Consider the following 26,797-nt stretch of genomic DNA (forward strand, 5'->3'; position numbering starts at 1 on the left):
ATGTTGGCGTTACTCATTACTACTCTGAGTCTACTTCCTCAATAGAATCATGGCTACCCAGGTCCTGGGTTATTTGACGGTTCAAAATACATTTGCTTTCTCTATTCCTATATGTTCTAAAATATTCCTCAGTTTCTTTATGTCTTAACAGTGGTCTTCTGCCTGACTTGTCACCAGAAATTTGCAAAACCCTTGTAGGATGAAGCTGTTACAGAATTGGGCATTTCTGTCTATGATTCTCTTTTTCCTGGATTCTAGCTCTTTTGGCCCTTTGAGTCTTGTTTTCTTGGCAAGCATCTAATGCCTTAAAAAATTAATAGATATATATTATATATATATTTGCACATGGGGGAAGTGTATATATATGCAAGTATGTGTCTATATATTTATATACACATATATTTATTTACATATTTATATATTTAAATTTCATCTTGACTTTCTAAGTTTTTCCAGCAGGAACCAGTATTGGTCTGCTAAGACCAACTTTATCTTAAGGGAAACAATTTTTTTTTGGGGGGGAAACATAATTCTTAATGGATTATCATATTTTTAATTTTTAATCTATGAAAATACTCTGCTTTTATATCTCTGATATTTCTTTGCCTTTTCTTCTAAATTATCATTAGTTAAGACTTTATATCTCTGATATTTCTTTGCCTTTTCTTCTAAATTATCATTAGTTAAGACTTGTACATGATATTTGCTAATTTTTGTTCTCTCCATATTTTTACCAGAGAGTTTAGGCTAGGTCAGCAAACATTTTCTTAAAGGGACAGATATTTTAGGCTTTGTGCACCATATAATAAAATACCTGTCACAACTTTTCAACTCTGCTGCCACAGCACACAAGAGATAGATATCACCTAAATGAATGAGTTTAGCTGTGTTCCAATGACATTTTATTTACAAAAAGGGGTGACAGGCCCTTAGGTCTCAGTTTGCTAATCCATAGCCTAAATTACATTGGTGTAACAAATGTTCTCAAAATATCAGTGGTCCAAACCATCCAAGAAGTAGCTCATGTATTTCTTTCTCATGTTAGATGTTAATTTTAGATTCATCAAAGATACTCTGCTCATTGTAGTTACTCAGAGTCACAAGCTAAGGAAACTTGTTACCATTTAGAGAGAAAAGAATACTCTAAGAATTACATGTTTGCTTGAGAAGAAATACCCACTTGTTACTCATTGGCCAGAGCACATCATGCAAACCAACCCATGCATAAAGTACCAGGAAACGTAACCCTATATGTGTCAGTAGAGCAGTTAAAGAACAGACACATTTCATGAGTGATATGAATGCCAACTTTTTGCGGTTTTAAGCTATCTTCCATAGTTTTCATGTATTTTTCCTTCTGATATTACAGTCCTTAGATCTATTTTCTTAGTTACCATCTCTTGATTCAGCTATGTCTAGATTTTTCTTCTAAATGTCTATTTAAATTTTAATTTGAATAACTATATTTGATTTTTTGAAATTCTATATTCTGTTTTCAAATATGCCATTTAAAAGTATTGTTCTCTACTTACCTTCATGTTTTCTACATCTTTATTCATTTATTTAATCTCTTTAGTAATTTAAATCATATCCTGTGGGTTTCTATTTTGTGTTGTTTGATCTAAGTCAACCTCTTATTTCCCCCACCTTAACATGCTACAGTGTCATGACACATGCTCATTCTCATGAAACTTAATTCTCTTCTTGTTACTGTCACTCTGGTTATTTTCACACTAGTGTATTCCACCAAGTTGTGGAACTAAAAGACTTTATTTCATCCTTTGAGGCAAATGTCAAAATTAACATCATGCTAATGGGAAAAATCATGTAAGTGGCTCATAAAGAGAAAAATTTAGGCTAAACTAGATAATTACAGATTTCCCCTAAAGCCCATTATCATCAGATATAGCAAATCAAATACTATATTTTTAACATAAAACATAAAGAGGGAAAAATACATACCTACTTTTTGTCAGACATTCTGTGTATGTTATTTCATATAATCCTCACCATCCTGCATGTTAGATATTTTCTAGAGGAGGAAATAAAATAAGAAACATTAAAATTAACTTGTCCTAGGTCATTCAGCTGCTAAATGGTGAAACTAGGACTTGAACTATGGATCCTACTCAGTATCTACACCCTTTTGACTACTGCATCCACATTTCCTTCCTTTGAGGTTGTAAAACAAAATCTATTATTAATTATTAATCTATTATTTGTTTACCACCTGCAAATGAAATTACAAGAAAATGTCAAAAAAATTAAAATAAATCAATTTAAAAAGTCTTCCCTGGAATTAGCTCACCAAGACCTCTTCCTTCCTACCTGAATACATGGCCAGATAACCACTTTTGATTTCTGCAACTAATCTACAAATGACTGAGTCTCAGAATAACATAAACTGTGAATTATCTGACAAAAAATCTGAAAATAATAGATTGTATATCTGATGTCAATTTTTAAGGCATAGTAAATATTAAACATTAACAATATAAACTGAGACTGGTCTGTAAGACAATGTTGTCAGGTTTCAGAACGAGAAATTATATGGATGTGAGTGGCTATTCGTCGGTTCTCTGATTACTCAAAGCAATTACTAAAATATGAAGTTAAGTGATTGCTCAAACTCAACAAAATGCATGGTCAACAGGAACCGGGCAGTTCCTATTCATTGGAGTAAGCAAAGGAAAACATATATTAGGGATTTACCCCATTAACTTCACCCTATCACCTTTCTCAAATTTAGCATTTAATTTCCAAAGAAACAGCAATGGGAGATCTCCGTGTTTATAGCTGATTAATTCAGTATCCCCTGGCTAAATTTGAGTCCTGTAGAGAGTATTGCTCATATCCTCAAGAAGTTCCCGAGGACTGAATAATAAATAATAAATTTGATGAAGAAAAAAGAAAATATTCGATGTTATATCTCTAAAATTCACTGAAATATTCAGATCATGAGAATGGAGTTTAAATTTTTATTAATTTCAGTGTTTTAACTTTCTTTTCATCAGGCCAGAGCAAGTCTGCTAAAGACATCACTTGTTTGAAGACAGATTTTCAAGAGGTCCTTTCCCACCAAATAAAGAGTGGCCCCTTAGCATTGTCCATAATAAAATTTGGGGTCACAACTAGCTACCCAGAAAGATCCTAACAGGCTCCTTTTCAAAGAAATTTGAACTCAGAGTTGGGAGATGTGAGTTATAATTCCAATTTTTGCCTCAAAATATCTGTTTGACTTTGGGCAATTAAGTTAATCTTTCAGAAATTCTGGTTCTGAAACTGTAAAATGAGAATTATAATGCCTGTCTCCTGCTGAGTAGATCAAATCAGGTAATGCATATGAAAGCACTTTAACGTGAAAGTGCTATACATTTGGGAAGAATTATTATTCTTTGACTCTGAGCTGCCCTTCAGCTGAATCCACTTGTAAAAACGTTGGTGAGATCCAAACATAACTTTTTAAAGTGCAGACTCTCTTGACTGCTGACTGGTAAGAATGAATCAAGCTAGAGAATATGATAAGTAAAAAACAAAAAAAAAGAAGAAATATGTGTATTTGATGTATAAAAGAAAAATATATTTTATATATGTATGAATACATATACACGTATATATCATTCTGCCACTCATCCATTTGAATTAAACACTTAATAAACTGTGGCAGTTTTTCATTATTTTTTCCCCATGCTCTGAATAGAAAAATAATTTTTTAAAGATTTTACGTATTTGAGAGAGCAACAGAGCACAAGCAAGGAGAGCTGCAATGAAAGAGGGAGAAGCAGGCTCCTCACTAAGCAGGGATCCCAATGTGGGGCTCAGTCCCAGGACTCTGGGATAGTGACCTGAGCCTAAGGCCTTTAAACGACTGAGCTACCCAGGTGTCCCTGAAAATAGATTTTTAAACTATTTTTTTCACATCTTGATATGTCGTGAACCCTTTCCATGGTACTACATATTTTATTTATAACATCACTTTATCAGCTTCTTATAATGTCATCACTTTATGTGAGAAATTTAATACCTGTTTATTTGTTTGTTACTCTTATTTACTTACTTTTACACTATAAATGGTGATGTGACACATTTCATGATGCTAACATAGAAATTTCATGATGCCATAATCCCTGTTGGTCTAGGACAGAACCAGGTTACACTTTTGTCCCAGTGTAAACATTTATGGAGCACCTTTCACTCACAAAAGTGTGAGTTTGGTCAATAACTTATACATCACCCTATTTAGTGGTTCATAATAATTGCCGTTAGAACAAATCCTGAAAGCAGGATTGGTGAGTCCATTAGAAATTATACCTATTTCCTAAGTAATGTGAAACATACATTCATCTCCGAAAATGAAGACATTAAAAAATATTCTGATCACAGGGGCACCTGGGTGGCTCAGTTGGTTAAGTGTCTGCCTTTGGCTCAGGTCATGATCCCAGGGTCCTGGGATCGAGTCCCATGTCAGGCTCCCTGCTCAGCGAGGAGCCTGTTTCTCTCTCTCTCCCTTTGCAGCTCCCCGTGCTTGTGCTCTTTCTCTCTCTGTCAAATAAATAAATAAAATCTTAAAAAAATATTCTGATTACATACATAGGTACATATTATTGGAAGCTTTCAAATAATGCATCCCTGTGGCTTCATATTTCAGTCCTGCCATGATCTCCATGTGACTTCAACATTTCCAAAGCCCTGAGAAAGAGAAGTCCAATCTAATGATATCTTGGGATACATCTCTTCGTCATGAAGAGAGATTTTGAGTTAGTCCCTTGTATATTTCCAAAGTGGCATCATGCTTTCTCTGCACATGCTGATCCTTCATGTTAGAACATACTTGCCCTCTCTTTATTTTGAGAAGCCCTTTTTGACACACTGTTTTCTTCTCTCCTACCATGTTGATATTGAATGTAGTGTGTCCCAGAAGTGTAGCTTGAAGATACAAGCCGGCTGTTTGCTTTATACCAGACTTGGATTAAATGAGAAATAATCTATTCTGTCAAGCCGCTGAGGTTTTAGGGAGGGTGTGCTGCCATAGCCAACATTAATTACCCTGACCAAAGTAAAAACTGGCCCCCCAAAGGATGCACTGACATTACATCAACCTCGTGTATGTGACATCGGATATGGTAGAGCAGTGAGCTAGGAAGAGCCTGGGACTGGAGGATAAAAAGAGGAACCATGTCTAACAATGAAAACAGTGAGAACCGTTATTACTGATATGCTAGCTACTACTCTGGATTTAGGAAGGTATTACAAGAAAGAGGTGGGCTCAATAAAGAATCAGCCTATTTACAAGCAGAAATGAACTGGAATGAAATAGAAAGAGCCTGGAAATTTGGGGTCTTGTATGGTTGGAAGCTCTAATTGCTTCTGAAGTCCAAACATAAGAGGAGGTACTAGAAGATTCCTTGAATGACAAATGTCCAGAATAACCTCTCAGTAAGATAGAGTGATTTGGAGCGAAGGCCAAATTGAATCTGAGAGTTGGTTTTAATCAAGTTGAGAGGGAGGAGTAAGGGCAAATATGAAAAGTAAAATAACACTCTAAAACCTATGTCTCTTAAGATATGCCAGGCATGCTTACTGGCATGAGGAAGGTAAGTAACATCTTAGTTTACAATTCCCTGGACTCAGAGCCAACCCTTCTGCCTAATGGAGAGAATTCTGTGTATCTTTTGGTTTGTGTTGGATGCTTGTGCCACTTATCAACCCACTGCCTCTGAGCTCCAAATCCAAACTTTGCGACTGGTAAAAACGAATCTGGACTCTTAACTATTTACTCTATGCCAGCTGCATCAATGCTGCTCATGAGATTCTAGGAGGGAAAAGGATTTGTTCCTTGCTTCTAGTGTGTTCCCTGGGCACACTCCTATGGTGTGTGAGGCTTCACCATGGTCAGGCTCCTGCAGTGCATGGAGGCCAGTAGCTCCTGGCAGCCAGCAGCTTGCTTGGCATCCTCTCTGTGAGTGTTTCTTAGTAGAGCACCCACCTGTGAGATGCCTCTTTGAGAATAGATTTCCTAGAGGGAACTTTTCCAGCAAGTTCCAGAGGGTAGATTCCTAGCAAATCCTCCCGGTATGACATCACCGTGGCTTCTCTGCCTTCGCGGAGTCACACAATGGCATCCCCACTCAGGCTGAATCTCAGCTCTGGATGCTAGGGAGGGGGGAGTGGACACTGGATAAGACTCTTCCTTGGGGATGCTATCTCAGCCCTACAGATGTGACTGCTCCTTCTATCTGCTGTCCCTATATGCTTTATAGTTCTCTTGACTTCTAACTTGCTAATCCCTGATTACTCTAAACTTCTATTATAGATAGTAGTTCTTTATATTAAAGTTTCCCTGGTCAAATCACTATGTGGTTTCTTTCTTCTGATTGGACCAGAGCACTGACTGGGGTTGAACTTGGATTGTGTCCCGTGGGAAGGTCAGTATATTTCATACCTAAGGGAAGAGAGAATCAGGATATTTAGTGACCAAATGGACTTACCATGGCAAAGAGAATTTGTGCTCCCAAAGTATGTCTTGTGATTGTACCTGTTTCCCAGTCTTCTCTGCAGGTAGGTTATATGTTATCCAGAACCCTGTTTTTTATTAAGTAGCATAGCATTTGTAACACCAGAGAGGGTCTTAGCTACTGACTTTAAATTACATTATCTTGTAAGACCCCTGAAGGTGGGGATCAAAGCTTAGCAGTCAGCATTGTATTTCAGGAATCCAGCAATATAGACAGTACTTAATAAATATTTATTGATAAAATGATCTCCTCATCACTCAAATAGGTTAGGTTTCTTGGAGACTTACTATGTCTCAGGCACTATTCACATTGCTTTGATGAATCCCCTCAGCTAAAACAACAACCCTGCCAGTTCTATATTATTATTATCCCCAAACAGATGAACAAAGTAAGGAGTTGAAAGGTTGAGTAAGTTTCTCTAAGACAAAATGCATTTCAAAGCAAGAAAGACTAAATCCAAAGCCACCCACTTGAAATGTTCTACTACACCCTCTTCCCATTGCAATCGGGATTCACACCAAATAACCAGTGTATTTGTCTGGCTTTCTTCCTTATTCTGACCTCTGGTTTGTTTCCCACTCAAGTGACCAGTGAAAGCTCAGGAAAAGGAGCACTGATGTAAAAGATACTTGCTTAACCAAAGCACTGAGGCAGCACATCTTCAGGAAAACACCATATGAAGCTTGGGGAGACAGAAAGTCAAAGACAAGCCATGCAGTGATCCTAGCAGGAGAATGTGAGTGTCAGGAGTGGCAAGAAGCATGTGTCAGATGGCTAGAGAGTGGCAGGGGTGGCACTGGGAATGTGGCTGTTTACAGCAAGGCAACGCTAGAGCTCCCCTAGGGCATGAAAATGATGCATGCTGTAGGGCCTTGAGGGAAGACAGGTTTTGTTTTGTTTTGTTTTGTGTCAATACAGTTCCCCAGAAAAATAACATCCAGTTGGCAGATAAGTCCAGCCTTCTTCCTTGGGTCTGTTCACCTCTACCAGGGCCAGTCTTTTTACATGCCCTGACTTAGATGGCCGAAGTATCCCTCATAGGCATTTTGGTATTTCAACATTGGTCTCCAGCCATCCTGAGAACTCCACCTGCCACGTCAAGATCTCATCTCTTGCTTTGCCCAAATGCCCACATGGCGATATTCATTTGAGTCAGTCTCAGTTCTGTTAAGCACTCAGGGCTAGGTGCTTGCAATACTGAGTCTCCCTCTAGAGAAATGGAACAGCCCCCCACTTTTTATCATTTAGAAACATGTTTAGCTGTCTGAATTAGAAATTCTGATTACAGAGGCTTTAAAGAACAAGGTTTTATTTTTCTCCCATAATAACAAGAGTGGTAGGCAATGACTACTGTCATTTTTTTTTTAACTTAGCCATATTAGTTCCAGCATCTCTGCCATTTCTGTGGCCTTCACTATTGGTCATAGAAAGGCTGCTGCAGCTCCAGCCATCGTATCTATACACAAGACAGGAAAACTCTGGAAGGAGGAAGAGGTGTTGGAAGCCATATTTATTTCCTGTAATCAGAAAAGAAAATGTTTTCATGGCTCACGGCTTCCCACCCTCTTCCCAATAGACTTCCACTTAGATTTTATTGCCTAGATCTAGGTTGCAAGTCTTCTCATAGATGCTGGAAAATAGAGAATCAGGTTTATCAGGATTGTCTCCGAACAACCATGCTTTGGGTGGGCACATTGCTCCATTCCCAAAAAAGTAGAGATTCTCAGAGCAAAGAATCCTGGGAGACTAAATACTGAGTGGGCAATGGACTGTATTGGCCACACCTCTTGATTATTTTAACGCATAGGACCCTCCTCTGCTTCTCTTAGCTCTATTATCTTGCATCTTGCAATTTGTCTTTGAGGTCCCTGCACGTTTTGACATTGTATGCAGGATCCAGGCAGTAGAAGGAATGAGTCACCTTAGAGCTTTGCAACAGGTAGCAGCTGGCATGTGATAACTTCACAGGTTGAATGAAAAAGGTCAATAGTCTTGTTACATTCCTCCTGTACTGATGTGAAAGCACCAGCACATAGCCTGGCACACAGTGTGGTGCTGTGTCTGGACTTGATGTCCATCTGGATCAGATGTCTAGATTAGAGGACTTGTCAGAACGTACCGGTAAGGGCCAGTTTGCCACGAGAATACATAGATCTAGAATTTCTGCAGCCTGATCGATGCCTGGCACACAGTGAGAGCCTGTAAGAGCTCTCCTTTTTATTTTTTTTAATCATTTCTTTCTTTCTTTTTTTAACAGCTTGCTCTGTTTACACTTTGGAAATTACTCTTGTCGGTTTAGAAGCCCCTACTGACAGAGCCAGGCTCTAGTGAGGGTGGCTGAGATGCTCTAGAGAAATCAGCATGGCAGAAACCTGAGGGCTGTCACACACATCTGTCACCTCCCCTGCCACCTCTGAGCTGGTGGCCAGGGCCCTTCAAAGGCCAAAGGGACAGGATGTGATGCTCTTTTTGTTCAAGTCTCTTTCTGAGCTTCCCACAGCTGCAGTGGGGAATCTTTTGTTTATATTTGTAAACTAAGCAGATGTGACATGGAAGTCACCAAGGGGAATGAATCTGGAACATTGAAATGTGGTTTTTACAGTCATATTTCTAATCATAACTGCCCTTTAAAGCCCCACATAAATCATCACCTTAAGTTCCTCTGCTTTGCCATCTCAGTGTGGCTCTCAGATGTCCCACAGCATGACAGGGACAAGATTTCATGTTTAGTCAGAGCTGACACTGGCTAGGCACTAACACTGACTCTTGATGTTTCCATAAACTCTTTCCTCCCAGAGCTGTTGATGGAAACTGAGAAATGCGTTCTAGGGAGAAACAACCCTGCAGCCCTGCTGGGTGGTGTGGCCACAGTGAAGATGGACACATGAAGGCAGGAGGCGCTGCATCCCAGCCCGGTCCTGGAGGACATCAGTCTCTTTGCTGTCCTGTCATCCTTATGATGGAAGCCAGGAAATGTGTCCCATCAGCTAGAATTTGCCCTCCCTCTCCAGCTTCTCCTGAGCCATCCCTTTAGCTTAGCTGATATTCTGTCTTACGGCACAGCCAGCAGATCCAAGCATACAATTAATTTAATGTCACATGTACAACCACGTCCACCCCTGTAGTGACACACGGCGCCCGCCTATCTTTGCCAAGGGACTTATATAACACCAAACAACCCTCTGATTGATTTCAGGCATCACACAGGACATGAGGAGGGGCCTCAGTGGACAAGAAGATAGGATGGAAGGGTCTGGAAGTGTGGGAAGGGAGAGGAGTCCAGGAAAAAAACAGCTGAGTTCATTTTCATGCCCATAATAACAAGAAATTCTTTCCAGCCTGGGGGACTGTAAAATAGGCCAAGACCAATGTGACCTGGGCTGCAGTGTAAATTTATTCTATGCCTTGTACATTTTAACTTAAACCCTGTGTTTGTCCAATTTATTATAACACCAGCTCAGGAGATGTGCTGGGATGTATCTAAGAGAACGGTGCAGAATATTGGAGTACACGTTATTCTCCTAGCCACAATTTTCTCAAACATGGTATTTTAAAAATATTTATTAATGTATGTAGGGTTTATCTGGGTTGTCTAGGAAGGCAGAAACCTCATTATTCTCCTCACTTTGTATCTGGTACCCAGCATGTACCAGCAACAACCACTAGCAATGCCATTAAAGCTAACATATATTGTGTGCAAAGTATAAGACAGGCACCACTTTAAGTACTATACTAACTGGTTCCAGGGGCTATAATCTTAACCCCTATACTATATTGACCCCCCCCCCAACTTGTAGCTATCACACAGTAGTTACTTGAAGGAACACATACCAAGGGCTTTGCGGGTAGTTTGCTTCTTTCGTTACTTCCTTGTTACTTATGCACAGTTTACAATGGTGAAGAAAAGTCACAGAAGGAAAGAACATAGGAAAACAAAATACAAAAATACAGAAAATACCAGGAGCTTCATTTTCCCTGTCCTTGGTTCATTTCCTCAAATGGTCTATGGTCCTAAATGGATGACCCCCCCAAAGCATTACTTAGTCTTTGGCCAACAAAGAGCTGTTAGGCTTTTTTCTTGTTTGAACAGCTTTCTAGACTCTTAAAGACAGATAATAAAGAAGAAATCATTTGATGCCTCTATTTAGCCATTGGAAACATTTGGTCACAGCACTCCCAGCCTGCAGACACATTCCAAAGGTTTATCAGAGCATGAGTCTCCTTGGAGAGGTGAACTCACTTCCTTTCACTAGCTGACAGCAGCTTTTAGCTGCATTTCATAATTCTGACCTTTGAACACAAATTGGAACAGATAATGGACAGAAAACACTCTATTAAAAATATAGAGCAGGAAAACAGTGCCGTCTAATGACTGTCTCATTTTTGTTTCTATAACTGAGATTCATCGTGGAATCTGTAGACATTGGAAATGATCTTGCCCAATTTGCTCAGTTTTTAGATGGAGAAACAGAAAGATTAGGAAACTGAAATAAAGCCACAGAGCTTTGCTTTTGACAGGGCTCTAACTAAGGTCTTCTGATATCCGAATAGGAATCGTTTCCAATGTAGTGGTTCCTAGGGCAAGGGAGCCTACATTATCTGAATTGTATAAAATACTAGGGATTACAAGGAGACGGTCTGAGGAAAGGGCTCAGGACCTGATACATGGGAAGTGGATAGAGTGAAGGAAAGTGCAAGCAGGCAGCTAGAACATTATGCTTGAAGAGGGGAGGCTCTTATAGTCATGTTTAGGGACCATTTTGAAGGCCAGGTAGGAGTTAGTCTGTGTAAAGTCTCAAATACCAAAATTAAAGGTAATGCTGTATTGTTGATAATTCTAGTATTATTCATTCAATTGTGTTCACAAATTATGCCTCCATGTTTAGACGATTGATTCAAACTTTGCCTTAAAAAAATCACCATGGAGACCGTAACTGACTAACAATTCTGTCTCCACCAGGAAGGCTCTCACAGACAGTCAAAACCAGAATGTTTTTCTGAGCTCTTAAATACTGGCTAAGAAAATCTTCCCATCAGAAAGAAAATCAGTCTGGATTCATGTAACTAGACTTAATAGGATGAAATTTCTCCAAAAGGTTAATTTCTGCCTTCAGCAAAACCTTCCTAATGGGCCATTATATGGTAAACAGTGGAGCAGGAGAATGGGGAGTGTGCCATAGTTGATGTCATTGCAAAGCAATTCTGGAGGAAAATACAACCCTCAGGTCCAGCCCATGAAGACCAATCCTGCCCTTGTCTCATGGGGTTGACTACATGTGACCTAATTGATTGTTTTCCTCTAAAGACTGGTGATTTGATTTATTCCCAGCAATTCTCCTTCCTAACAATTGTCTGGCCTCCACTCCCAGGCAAATCTATGCAACCAGAAGGGAAGGGAAGAGTCCCCATGCACCCTTTTCACAGCAACTCAGATCAGTTCCCTGTCCATCAGCAACCCATTTTAGAACCTGAAAGATCTGGTCTGTCGGCATTAATCAAGTGACCCAAAGTATGGCTGAATGTCTCCTCCCCAAATTCACAAGTGTTGACGGATCCTAAAGTTAATTATCAGGTGGATTCTTGTTGTAATGCCACCTTTAGAAAATCACTCAGTTAGGGACGCCTGGGTGGTTCAGCGGTTGAGCATCTGCCTTGGCTCAGGGTCTGATCCCAGGGCCCAGGATCAGATGTCGCATCAGGCTCCTTGTGGGGAGCCTGCTTCTCCCTCTGCCTGTGTCTCTGCCTCTCTCTCTCTCTCTCTCTCTCTCTCTCTCTCTCTCTATCTTTTTCATGAATAAATAAATAAAATCTTAAAAAAAAAAGAAAATCACTCAGTTGTTTATGTGCATGTTAAGGAACTAACCGTACATAATACATTAACAGCAACTGATCTAAAAGCATTCTTGAGGGGTGTTTCGACAGAAACTGTGGTCTGGGGAAACTTGAGTCCTCTTTCTCTGCCAATTGACCTTAGAATTCAACTTATTTCAGCCTCACTTCCTCTATCAGTAAAGTTTTCAAGCTACATAAGATACATTTGAAGTCCCTTCCAGGTTTATAATTCTATAATTACACAATTACATTTATCTTGTCCTTTAGAACACCAACCACAACCACAAATAGGCATTTAATAAACATTGCTAGATAGCATCACATATGATTTTTTTTTTTTACTGCTTGTATGTCTTCCCCCAAACTATTCCAGATTTTTAAAGTACTCAGCTAAAGATCCTGCAAATTGCACGTTTCATTTTGTTTATGTATTTAGGCAACTATGATGCCTTCAGGGTTATGGTTATAAATGATGGTATTGGCTTGTTTTAAGAAGCAAATAACTCCAGGAAAATGTCTCTCAGTAGAATTCAATGTGTTCCCACCCAAAGTCCTCCCCCACCCCCGACCACACATAAGTACTTTAAAGTTTCAAAATGTGTAAAATGAAAAAGGCACGTCAGCATGGAGAGAAAACAACAAAACAACATCAAAAACAGGACTATTCATTTTTTTGCTTTATTTTTCTTTAAGAAAAAGATTTTATTTATGTATTTTAGAGAGAGAGAGCATGATAGGAGTATGAGCAGGGGTGGGGAAGCAGATGGAGAGAGAGAGTGAGGGGAAAGAATCTCTAGCAGACTTGGGCTGAGCTCGAAACTCCACCCAGGGCTCAATCTCACAACCCTAAGATGATGACCTAAGCGGAAACCAAAGAGTCCAATGTCTACCTGATTGAGCCACCCAGGTGCCCCTTGTTGGTGTAATTTTCAATTCAAGACTTTAACACTTTTTTTTATGTGGAAGTTTATCAAAACAATTGCTGGGTATTTCTGCTATTATCGTTTTATTTCTTAGATCCCAAAATCTTGAAATGGAAAGCTAATACTATTTTGATATCATGGAAGACACACATGCTCCCTTTTACTCATATCCCAAAAATTGTAGCATAATAACTGCTTATTTACTGAAGAGATCTGTCTATAGCAAGAGAAAATATTTGTTATTAAAAGGGGTCAAACTAAAATGATCACTTCTAACGAAGCATTCCAAAGTCCTCCCTTGCTTTCTGGCAATTAGAAAATAAACAAGGCTCTTAAAATAGTGCCCCCAACCCAATGGACCTTCTCCTCTCATTGGCATCCATCCTCCTCTCCTCCTCCCTTATTGGACTGAACTCTGATACTTATATTATATGATAAATATAATGCCACATGCATCATTTCATCTGTTCTTTGTTGTCCCAAATGGAAGGCAAGACAGTGTTTTTTTCATCCTAGAAGGCTTTTCAGAGACTTAACTACTTAAGTTAACTTAAGAAGTAGTTAAGTCTGGTTATCAGTGATTAAACTGAGACAAAAACCCAGGTCTCTTAATTTCCTTCCTAGTAATGTCTGTACTGAACTCTGTGGGATGAGGAGGAGGGAACCATTGGCTATATTACTCTTTCTTATTTATTTTTTCCCTTTTTATCAGAATTTGGATCAAGGGAAATACAAGTTTTATAGCATGGTTCCTTGGAAAAGCAAACTTGATAAGAAAAAAGGGTAGGACATAGATCATTCAGATTCAAGATAGCCAAATCACAAATACCTTACCAGATATTAGCCAGCTAAAGAGTGTTTATGAAATTGGAGAAAGGTATGTGGCTGATCTCAAGGAAAACGTGTCTCCTGGTTTAAACAGCCCAGAGGTCATGTCCTATTTATCTATAAATATGGTACATAGAACTTCAGTTGAATACCAAGGATAAATGCTGATGACCATAAAGATGACTATAATTGGGAGTTAACCACTTTTATTCAAAGTTGAATGCTGGCTTTCTGGAAAGCCTGATTCCATTGAAGTTCAGCAAGCTGATTGATAATGCCAAGAAGTTCTGAGATTTTAGGAACTCTTGGGTGTTGAGCTGGTTTTCTGAAAGGAATCTCTGCACACTGTTCTCATATAATTTGTGACTTTTTAGGCTAGGAACCTTTCACCTCAGGGCATTGATGTTACTTAGATACCTCTCCCTAAGATGGGGGCCATGCAAGCAGAGATGGTAAAAATTCATGGTTGGAGTCAGTCCTCAGAGCTGGTATTTGAAGAATGTGATCAATTGCCAGGATTATACACTCAACTATCCCATTTTGCATATTGCCCAGAGACCTGTGAAAAAGAAGTGTAAAACTCTTTTGATTATAATATTTATATTCTTTTTGTCCAGAGCAACAAAGGGTAGACCTTAATGAAGTATCTCAACATATGATCTTCCCCACTCAAAAAAAAAAAAAAATGTTAGATCATGTTTCCCTACTACCACTATTTACGTAAGATACTTTCCTATTAAGAAAATGGTCAAGACCTGCTCTGAGGAGACTGAAGAGAGGTAAATAAAAATTAAATAGGAGGGGCACATGAGTGGATTAGTGGTTGAGTATCTACCTTCGGCTCAGGTCATGATCCTGGAGTCCTGGGATGGAGTCCCACATGGGGCTCCCTGTGGGGAACCTCCTTCTCCCTCTGCCTATGTCTCTGCCTCTGTCTCTCATGAATAAATAAATAAAATCTTTTTAAAAATTAAATAAAAATTAAATAAGAAAGAGCATAAGTGAATGGTGGAATGGACAGGAGGGAATGGCAGACATTGGGAAAAATTGTAAATAACTCATAAACTAACACAGGTAAAATGAACATCCAGCAAACTCCTATTATAAAAATAAACAGGTAAAATATAAGTGAAATGTTATGTTCAGCCATTCCAATGAAATATTTCATTGCTGGAAACTCTGTGTTTAAAGGAGACTGAATGGAAGAGATAGAAAGGCACTTTCTAAATTGTCAAAAAGAAGGCTGTAGTTCATGCAGGCACACACACAAAAATTGATTGATAGAATACACTTGTCGTTAAGACTTCTTCCACATTTGTAAGATTCTATAACATGGTGCCATGTCATGGACAGATGCAGTGGAGCAAACCAGCCAGCCCTTCTATATTAGCTGAATAGTTGCTCCCTTCTGTATTAGCTGAGTAATCTCAGGTAGGCGGCTTTACATCTCTGAACCTCAAGAAAACCAGATTTATTGGTTTTCTGGGTTTTCTCAACCCAGACTGAGACTGGGCTAGAAAAATCTTTGTACAAACAAAATGTGCCTTGGACCAGGTCTTCCCTCATCTTCCCACATGAATTACACACTTTTTCTGTCTTTGCCTCTCCCTGTTCCTCTGCTCTCCATCTCTCTCCCTCTGCCAACACAAGGGATCAACTTCCTTCTACCTTGAGTTTGCATAGCATCCTCTGCAGTCTCAATTTTGCCTTGTGACTTTTCAAAATCTCTGTTCCCTGAGCTATTGAAATCATCATCTCAATACTCTTGGTTTAAAAGGCTCATGTAGGGATCTGACTGACCTACTTCATTTTTTTTGCCTTTTATATTTTTTCTTATTTCCTGAGGTATAACTTACATAGAACAAAGCATATAAACTGCCGTGTGTGTGTGTGTGTGTGTGTGTGTGTGTGTGTGTGTGTGACCATATTTGCTGTTCTTGAATTTGTAAGTCACCTTTGGTCTAAGGATGTCAATGAGAAGGTAGGGTCATGTAATACCCAATAATGCAATCTAGGTTCATATTTCCACTGGTTTCTTTGAGAGGAGTGGCTGCCCTAGACGTCTCTGATAGGCAGGTAGACATATGAAAAATAATTTCTAGTACGTTTATACATGAGATTTTTTTTTCCAGCAGCTGCTACCAATAGTGATTATCAGCTCTGGATTATAATATTGATCTTTCATCTATTTATTGTAGCCTTTTGCCTAATCTTATCTAAAATGACTTTTCTTATTATTTATACATTAAGTTGCTTGAATCATAAGAAATAGATATAATTAGTTTATCTCACACAGTTTGCTGTAATAATATACAACCAGGTTACCTAGAGCTCAAAACCTTATTCAGGTTTTGGCAGCAGTTCTAAAGGCCCAACTGCTGCCCTGATGAAGCACTAAAATTCTTGTGACTGTCCCGTGACATCCATTCCTTCAAACTATTGTTTGGTGACATGATGATTTTTTACCTCTACTTATTTTTTTTTAAAGATTTTATTTATTTACTTGACAGAGAGCTAGATAGAACTAGAGAGCAAAAGTTGCAGGGGGGAGGGTAGATGGCAGAGAGAGAAGGAGAAGCAGGCTCCCCGCTGAGCTGGAAGCCCAGACTCCTGGTATCATGATCTGAGCCAAAGGCAGACACTTAACCGGCTGAGCCAGGCACCCCTCTTTACCTCTACTTCTATTGTTAGTAAGCTTTTGTATAATTATTCTGCACGTGTCTTTTTTTTTTTTTTCTGCATGTGTCTTAAAGTCAAACTCTTCAATAAACAAAAATTTGATTAGTTTGGAAAGTCACCACCCAGTAGAGGGCACTCTTGTTGGTGCTAGATGGAGCCTTCACACCAAGTAAGTCCTAGGAATTCCTAAGTCCTAAGGAATGCCTACAAACTAACAGAGTCCCTTTGGATCAGGAGTCAAATCCATTGTTTTTAGGGTCATCATGATGTCATTGAGCACAAATATAGCAATCCATGCATACCGAGTCTCTAAGAAAGAGGTTTTGGACATAGCAGATGTCTAAGCTATTCAGAAAATGTCATTATAACTGGCAAACATCTTGCTTGGTCTGAAAGGATCAATGTCTAGACAAGTTTCTAGGACCATAACTAATCACACTCATTTTGTCATTTTGTTCAGAAAACATTTATGTATGGAGGACAAAGTAAAGGGAAATAGTCATGGAGATGGATGTTGGCAAGGCAGACCATGGTGAACTCATCCACATTAACTTCTGCAGGGAAAAATGAGAAGATGGGGGAAAGACAAACAAACCTTCTAAAGAGAAGAACATGAAGGAAGACTAGACAACAGGAGAGAAGCCTGAGAAAAAAGTAGGGTAGAGAGAAAGTAAAGAAGGAAAATGGAAGGAAAAGAGGACAGGAGAAGCAGGTGTTAATGTTTTCATTCCTAGAGGTTAGAGTTCTTCTATTCTCCCTGGTCCAGTGACAGCTGACTCTCCTCTCAAGAAAAGAAGAAAAGCTCCCATCAATGATAAGGATCCTCTCAGCACCTATTTGGTGGACAGCAACTTAGCCCACGTAAGAACAAGGCACAAGATGGCATGAGCGTCTATCTGTGCAACATAGTAAAGTTCTTTACATGCTCCACAATACAAGACAGAGCTTTGGCACTGGATTAGAAGAAACTATTGAGGATTGATATTAGGGAAAGTTTCCTAACTATTAGTATTATAATAAATATCTTGAAGGGACCTGATGTTCCTATGTCCCATGATCACAAACCATGTCTGTTGGGACAGTGGTTCTTAAAACATGTTCCCTAAACCAGGAGCATCAACATGACCTGGGAACTTGTTAGAAATGCAGAGGATTGCCCCCCATCATAGACTTGCTGACAGAACTACCAAGATTGTGGCTCAAGACTCTGTGTCTCAACAAGCCATCTGGGTGATTTCTATGTGGCTGAAGTATCAGAGCCACAGTGTAGGGAAATGTTATGACTCACGTTATGCACATGGAGAATACCCGGTGCCAGGAGGTGAAGTCAAGTCATCTGGGAAACCTATGAACCATCTGGGTCTGGTTCCTTCTTCTCCTTGGTTTCTTCACTACTTGTCAGGTTTCTTCCCACTTGTGAAAGGTTTCAGAGCTGTTATGCCTCTCCTTCCTCAGGGGAACAAACCTAGGACCTATAAAACTTTCTATCTCGTTATTTCATGTGCTTTGGGATTGAAAATGACTCCTCTTCATCATGACCAAAGCCCTGTCTGTGGTTCATTCTGAGATTTGGTTTTTGCATCTGCGACTCTTCTTCTTGTAATGACTCCCTGGACATCTTTATCAATGACTTCTTTTCCTCTCTGAGTTGTTTTATTATGAATCGGTTTATAGAATCTTTTAATATAATGAATGAAAAAGAGTTTTAGATTCCCTTTTTGATCATAGTTGATATTCTATATCAAGGGTATAATTTATAACATTTACAATTACAACTACAATTATTCATTGCTGTCAGTCTTCTGCCTTCTGTTTGGTTTTCCACTTTTGAACATTTCTTGGTTTTGCTTTCATGTTCTGCCTCTTGTTATGTGAACTATATTCTTTCATTGTGATATTACTGGAGAATTTCCAATGTTACTACTACTAGTTATTGTAGGAAGGCATTTTGAAATAAAATTCTATTATAAAAATAAGCTTTGTTTCTATTAATAAGCTTTGTTTTATATTCTATTAGCCTTATTCCCTGTTAATTTCTGATTCTAAAGTAGTTGCATCTTGGAGGATTCTTCTTCAGCTCATGTCTAGGTCAAAATGTCACCCAGTCAGGGGAAGATTGAAAAATCATAACATAACCTCAGTTTCTCCTCTGTAACTAAGCACAGACACTATCATATAAGCCCATATAGAGTAAGCACCAGTATATTAAGTAACTTTTCCATATGGACCTCAGGACTTGTAAAACACAGACTAAACTTAGGGGGGAAGGAGAGCCCTAGGAAGTGGGGCTAGGAAGTCTGTTATATGAAGACCTCACTGTACCTCGAACACCTGAGCAGTCATTGTGGATCTACTGCTCGTGAAGGATACACAGGGAGGGAGCACTCAGGAAAATATAGACTCTAAAATCAGCTAAGACTTTGACTACAAGAAGGGAAGTCCAGAAGCAGGCCTGTCATATGTAAACCTTGATTAATGCCCAGGCCATGGGCCATTTAAACCATGAATGCTGTGCCACCTTCCACTTGTATCCTGTCCTGCCCCACTAAATAATTCTGGGTCTCACCTTCACACTCAAGCTTGGATGAAAATAGGAAAAAACCACGTCTAAGAAAGCATAATTTTTATTCATGAGAGACCCACATAGAGAGAGAGGCAGAGGGAGAAGCAGGCTCCATGCAGGGAGCCCGATGTGGGACTCGATCCCGGGTCTCCAGGATCACACCCTGGGCTGAAAGCAGCGCTAAACCGAAAGCATACTTTTTAGATAGATCCATGGAGCTTGGTTAAGAAATCTAGCATAAACTTTGAGCCATATTACTCGGGTTCAAATGTCAGCTCAACCCCATCCTAGTTGTATATACTATACCAACATCCTGTGCCTTGGTTTGCTCTATTGTAAAGTGGAGACATTAATAGTACCTACCTCATAAAGTTGCTGTAAAATTCAATGAGTTAATGTATGTAAAATGTTTATACTCTTCCTGACATGTAGAAAATCTTATAACATATTTGCTAATATTACTATTTGTGGTGAGCAGAATTATAAAAATGAACCCCAGTGAATCTCGCCCTTACATAATTCTCACCCCTTTTTATTTTTAAATATTTTTAAGATTTATTTATTTTAGAGGGAGAGTGCACACATGCAAGCAGGAGAGGAGAAGAGGGAGAGAGAATTTCAAGGAGGCTCCTTGCTGAGTGCAAAGCCCCACTCAGGGCTCAACCTTGACCCTGAGACCACGACTGAGCAGAAATCAAGAATGGGACGCTTAATCAACTGAGCCACCCAGGCACCCCCTTCCCATCTCCTTTTAATCATAGCTGGAACCCCTGAATATGGTGAGATTTTACTGTTATGATTATGTTGTATCATAAGACAAGAGAAAGGTTATCAGGGTGAGCCTAATTTAATCACACCAGGCTTTTAAAGGCAGAGAGTTTCCTCCAGCTGGAAGCAGCAGAAGAGATCAAAGAGCAAAAGCATGAAGGGGGCCCAACATACTATTGCTGGCTTTTAGGTACCACCTGCTAAGGAGCAAGGGCTGAGAACAAACAGCCCCCAGCTAATAACCAGCATGGACACAGGAAGCTCAGTGCTACAATCACAGGAACTGAATTCAGCCAACCTCATGACCAAGTTCAGAAGTAGACTCTTTTCCTGAGCCTCCAGGTAAGATCTCAGGCTGGCTGACACTTGGGTTTTTCAGCACTGAGCCACCTGGAACAGAGAACCCAGTATATTTCTCCCATACTTCTGACTGCAGAACTGTGAGATAATAAATGGATGTTGATTTACACTGATAAATTTGTGATGGTTGGTTTTGCAGCAATATAAAATAACGGTACAATTACTGATATCACCCGTGGGATGGCCCTTTTCTCTCAAGGCCCATAGCTGGATGGGGAAGGCAGCCCCAACCCACTTCTTCTACCTTGTCCCAGTCTGATCCAATGTTCTTCCACCAGTGAGGGTGCTTTGTAAGCTGGAGACATCCCCCCATACCATCTTTACCATACTATCTCACATAAGGTCTTATGACACCATTTATAAAGCATCATGAGAGAGGTTGCCTCAGTTACTTCTATTTATAATCTCCTTCTTACCACAAAAATTCTATTCTCTGCAGTCGTCACCAAACCAGTGTCCTTGAATGCTCCATTTTGTTCTTGATCCATATAAGAATTTTTCCTTAAGAAGTTGTGTGTGCATATTATCAAAGGGAGTAGGCAGTTAATGATGGACAATCCCAAGATTTGACTTCCTTCTACCTTTCGAGGTCCTGATTTCTCTTACTTTTTTTTTTTTTTTTAAATGTTAAACGTCTCTGGTCCTGTTATCATATAGACATATCCGATGAGAACAAAACAAAACAAAAAACAACTAACCAGCAATAAACAGCAAAAATATTCAGAAGAAGAGCAGCATGGCTCAGGTAAATTGTCTTTGTGGAATGTCACTGACTTAAAGCCACATGATATGGAAATCCACTTCCAACAGAAGAGGGCAAGTTTGTCCTGTTGCTCATTGTTGGGTGGCCTTATGGTTGTGGCTGGCTTCCTTGAGCATTGGAGCATTGGTAAACAGCAATTAAGTGAAGCTGAGAAGTACTGATAGTTTAGGTTTCAGAGATCAGAGATCCTGAGCAAATAAACTGAATATCTCTTGAAACTATTTAATGGTTGCATGATGTTCCTAGATTTGTAATGTTGAAGTGAATCGTAAGCCCCCTTACTCCAGAGTGGCTGCAAAATAGAACTGTAACAGAAATATCATCTCATATTATCCAGAACATTTGTGGACATAATAGATGGAGATCTGAAAAATTATTTCCTGACACACAGCAAACATCATGAGGAAAGTCCTTCCTTATCCTAATCCAAACCTGATTTTTTTGGGATGAGGCCATATTCCTCTCTGATGGTCCCTTAACCTGTTGAAATTCACGTTATTTATCTTTTAAAACACTGCTTTTGACGTTTGCTTGGGAAGACATAGAATGTGCTTCACGAATTTCACATGCACATTACCATCCACCACCATCAACCCATTGGGAGATCCCTTTTAAAAGTCACGCAGCATTTTCATCTAGAAATATGGGAAGCAGGCTGAGCAAAATTAAGATTAATAGGTATATGGGGAAAGAGTAGGTCTTAACGAAAATATCTTATTTGAAAATAAGATGCTGAAAATTACAGATTCACTGCTAGTTAAATCTGAAGAAGGAAGCATGAAGGCAAGTTTCCCTCAAGAAAAGGAAAATAAAAGGAAAGAAGAAAGGAAAAGAAACAAGGAAAGGAAGGGAAGGAAAGGGAAGGGAAGGGAAGGGAAGGGAAGGGAAGGGAAGAAGAGGAGGGGAGAGAGGAGGGGAGGGGAGGGGAGAGGAGAGGAGAGGGGAGGGGAGGAGAGGAGAGGGGAAGAAGGAAGGAAGAGAGGGAGGGAAGGAAGGAGGGAATGATGGGAAGGGAAGAGAGGGAGGGAGAAAAGAAGGAAGATAGAAAGGAAGAAGCTGCTAGCAAATGATCCACTAAGAATCATTTCCTTTGAGGGAGTATTATACCACAGAGAAAATGAGCTCAACTTAGAGCCTAACTTAGCTTCTCTCCTAGCTGCTTACTTTGGACACATTACTGTGTACCTCTACAAAATGAGGACAATGAGAGTCACTTAACCTCACAGGGATTTGGTGAATAATAAACCCTCAGCCTAAGAATTGGTACTGGGTAACTCCTGGTAACTTGGTGATTATAGCTATCATTATTATTTTCATCATTTTCACATCCAAATAAAATGGCTGAAGCTTCCAAGCTATAGTGTGGGGAGTATTAATGCCCTAGAAATGAATTTTCAGATTCCCCATGTCTGTTGAATTCTCTGACAACTTCTACCCATAGTTTTATGTTTTTGTTTTAATCTAAAATGAACAAGCTTATCTTCCATTTACTCAGAATATCACTAGAACATCACTCTCTGGGGAAGTCAATTTTTTTTTAAATATTTTATCTATTCATGAGAGACACACACAGAGAGAGACAGAGACACAGGCAGAGGGAGAAGCAAGCTCCATGCAGGGACCCCGATGCGGGACTTGATCTGAGGACTCTGGGAACATGCCCTGAGCCTAAGGCACGTGCTCAACTGAGCCACCCAGGCATCCCCGGGAAGTCAACTTTTATTGACATTTTTTTAAAAAATGGTTTATTTTTTGAGAGAGAGAGAGAGAGAGAGAAAGAGAGAGCAGGTGAGCACAGGGGGAAGGGGCAGAGGGAGAGAATCTGAAGCAGATGCTCCCTGAGCCCAGAGCCAGACCCTGGACCCTGAAATCATGACCTGAGCTGAAACCAAGAATCTAGTGCTTAACCGACTGAGCCGCCCAGGCTCCCTGGCTTTTATAAAAGGTTTAAGGGTATATGGATGGCCTGAAATTAGATCCTACAGAACAAGAAATTACTTGAACATAACTGGTTATTTGTAATTTTATGAGTCAGGTTTTCTCAGAAGGCCTGAATTCTCCTTGGATTCTGCCTCTGGCCTCCCTGGGAAGCCCCCTCCCTCTCACTTCTTCCCTCTCCTTTTGAGGCAGCATGTGTGCCCCCAATCTCTGTCACCATCTGACAGCAAGCGGCTCCTCGACCCCAAGGACAGCCAACCTGCATATCTCCAAGCTCACTGAGCTGACTCACTACCACTTCCTCCTGCTCCAGCTCTCCACCCTTGGCAAAGTGGAGGGAGAGCTATGAAGGGTGGGCAGACATGCAGGGGTGGAGTTCACAGGAGGCCTGCCCCTCAGTTGCTCCCCGGTCCCTGGACTATCACGTGAGGTACCCGGCTCCGTGGGCAGCAAGCAGAATACACTTAATGTCTACTAGCTCCCTTTCCCTGCCCACCCTTCTTGTTACCTCTTGCCCAAGTTATCAGATCCCAATGTCATTTGCACTGAAATCCTGAGTGTGCACAAAGAGGAAGCTGACCCCCAAATGCTGGGGGACAAGGTGGATGAGAGCAGCTGGCCAGGGCCCCAGCAGAGGGTTGGGCGACAGGACAGGACTGTTAAAGAGCTCTTTTGGAGCAGCCAACAAAGAGTGGGTGACGAGTGGGTGGGTCAGCTTGGAGCAGAGAGGAAACGAGCTTGCAGGGAGCCAGCCACATCTCTGCTCTCCATGAGTCCTCTCCCTGGGGTGGTGATGCTGCCACTTCCCGGGGTGCTTGCCACTGCACAGCCACCAAGCCAGGCAATGCTCACCCAAGAGAGAGAATTTCATTGCTCCCTATCGCACCCCCAGCTCTGCTGACTCAATTCGCCCCGATTCCCCCACTTTCAGGTCTTCCTGTTTATGTTTGTCGCTTGGTTTCATTATTTATTTTTAGCTCTGATTTCGGAAGCTTTTATTCTGCTGGGCATTGGCAGCGTCTCAACGGCATCGGCCTGGGCTCTGAAAAGATCATTGTGTGCGCCTGGCCTCGGGCCCCAGACGGACAGAGCGCCAGTGTGAGCCCACGTCGTGTGGCCCCTTCATGCATGGCCAGCCCACGGCCAGCAGCCTTCTCTACAGGCCCGCACAGCCACAGTCAGTGTGTGTGAGAGAGGTGACCGCACATTTCATTTGGTCCAGCTCTCGAAAGGAGAAACTGAGACCCAGAGAAATGAAGGGCCCTCCCGCCCAATGGCACATTAAAGTTGCAGAGCCAGACCTCAAACTATGCACTCCTAAGTTCCCAACCAATGCACTTGCCCATGCAATAGAAAATAATTTCTGGAACAAAGTCATGAGTTCCTAAATTTCATGAAGGGTGGCCACCAGAGTGCCTGCTCCATTTTTATTATTCACATTTTTTTTTTTTCCCTGGACTCTGAATGTACTCATATTCATGGGGGGAAAAAAAACAGTAACAAAAACCAAAAGGCTAGAACCACAGTAGGAGCGCCTCTCATCGTGCTCACAGGCCCTTCTATTTGTTATTGTTTTTCCTTAAGAAATACAAAAACATTTTTGCTGTGAGTCAGGAGCAGCAAGCTGGTGCTGCTTGCCTCCTCAGACAGGCTGCAGTAGCAGTGAAGAAGGGACAAGCTTCAGTTCCCAGGACAATGGTCTCTTTGACTGGGATATACCGAACCAGAATTACAAGTGTGCAAGAATAAACAAGGCCGGAGTCAATCTAAAGTTGTTTTACACTCTGTTTTATTAAAGTCAATGCATTTCCGTTCCTATGTGCAGCGCCTAGGTTTGCTTAATTGTAGACACCCGGGGTGAATGCTAATGGAGGCAGAGGACAGCCCCTGATCTGAAACCAAGGCCCTTTTCTGACCTCTACAGGCCATTTGGAGGAAAAAAAAGAAAGCTTGCTTCTGGAAAATAACAGAGCAGGAGGCATCACGGACCAGGGACTGAAGAAGATTTTTCCTGGATGCTTCCTTGCTGCTCGGAGCGTGCTGGACACAGGCGTGTCCTACTTTTCTGCAGCTCTGCTATTCATGTTTAATAGGTTACTGAGGCAACAAGGACGAGGTTATTCTCAGGAGACCTTTGGAATGGAAATTAAGATCTCAATCACTCAACACATATTTATGAAGGCCCTCCATGTCTTGGGCACAATGCTAGGCCCTCAGGATATAGCAGTGAACAATATCATCTCTCCTCTCCAAAAAAAATGCGAAGTCTGGAGGGCAGGGAGGGCAGAAAAACCCATAGGTAACCCATGCAACAGAAGTTATGACACGGTTTCTACAGGCTCTATGGAACTCAGAGTCAGATAAGGGAAGACTACATGGAGGAGGACACATTTAGCATATGATGAATAGAATTTGACACAGAGGTGGGAACAGAGAAACCAAGAGAGTAAAGTGCTTTCTGGAAATGAAAAGTGATTTTTTTTATGACCTCAATGGGGGCTTGTATTAAGACAGGATACCAGAATGTTTGCCAGTGGCTGGATCCCCAAGGGCTCAAGTGCAGAATTCCATTTGCATTTTATCCTTGGGACCCCGAGAGACCACTGAATGGTTGTAAGCAGCAGAAATAGAAACAAATGTTCATGCCAAGATTCATCTGGCTGCATAGTGAAGAAAGGGCTGGAAAGGAGGCAAAATCTCCGGTGATGAGAGAGGTGAGGACACTAGCTGTAACCCAGGCGAGAAATGAACCAAGAATGAGAAATGGGCAGGTGCATTCACCAAACGTAAGAGCAAGGCTTGACAAGACTCGTGTATTCATGTGTTTAGTGAATGTTTGAGTGTTGGCCTTGCTCAGACATTGGAATGTGCATTGGGCACACACAAAAAACAAGACAACACAGATTCCTGTAAAGGTGATCAAGTTAGGAACTTGGAGAGAGGCTTGGTGGAGATGGAGAATTATTCTGTGACTTCCTTAGAGGTCTTTAAGGAGACCACTTTTCCTTGGAGTACAGACTCATATATCAGGCTGCCTGGGTTGAAACCATGATCCTACTACTTATCATCATAGGCAAGTGCTTGCCTTCTTACACTGTAGCATCCTCACCTGTCAAAGGAGGTATAATAAGAGGGCTTACCTCCCCGGGTTAGGTTGCCAAGCATAACATGACAATACATGCAATGGCCTTAGACATGTGTATTCATGTTCAGCACATGTTAACTGTAGCGTAGGGGGAAATCAGAACTTTTCTGGGAGCAGATTCCAGCCCCATCACCTGCGAAAAATACAGCCGAGCCGCACTTTGAAATGGCAGTAATGATGCCCATCTATCACAGGGAGTGCTAGTGAGAGCTTAAATGAGTATGAGCAGAGTGGGAATCACAGATAGGTTTTTTCTCCCTTAATACCTTCTAAAATAACTTCCTTTTCAGACTGAAGTGGGAGTGCAGACCAGTTGATAGGATTCTGTCCAAAATGTCCAAAAATGTCCATGCATTTAACATCCATAATCTGGCTGACAGGGCTGTCAATCTCTTTGTATCCCTACTTTATCCACAGCTTGTCACAGAACTGACCTCAATACCACTTCTTATTCTGACCCGCCAAGAATAAAGTCACACTCAG

At 40.7% G+C, this 26,797-nt stretch overlaps 1 protein-coding gene across 1 annotated transcript in view; it reads right to left on the minus strand.

Moving 5' to 3' along the window:
• Positions 1-1,965: 1,965 nt before the first annotated feature.
• The window catches only part of AGBL1 (AGBL carboxypeptidase 1), a 733,865-nt gene continuing 709,033 nt past the window's right edge, over positions 1,966-26,797 (minus strand). The window contains exon 23 of the mRNA XM_055325935.1: positions 1,966-2,032. Within this exon, the coding sequence (XP_055181910.1) occupies positions 1,996-2,032 (37 nt within the window). The 3' untranslated portion in view covers positions 1,966-1,995. The remainder of the gene's footprint in view (positions 2,033-26,797) is intronic.

This window comes from Nyctereutes procyonoides, unplaced genomic scaffold (genome assembly GCF_905146905.1).
Source record: "Nyctereutes procyonoides isolate TBG_1078 unplaced genomic scaffold, NYPRO_anot_genome, whole genome shotgun sequence".
NCBI classification, from domain to species: domain Eukaryota; kingdom Metazoa; phylum Chordata; class Mammalia; order Carnivora; family Canidae; genus Nyctereutes; species Nyctereutes procyonoides.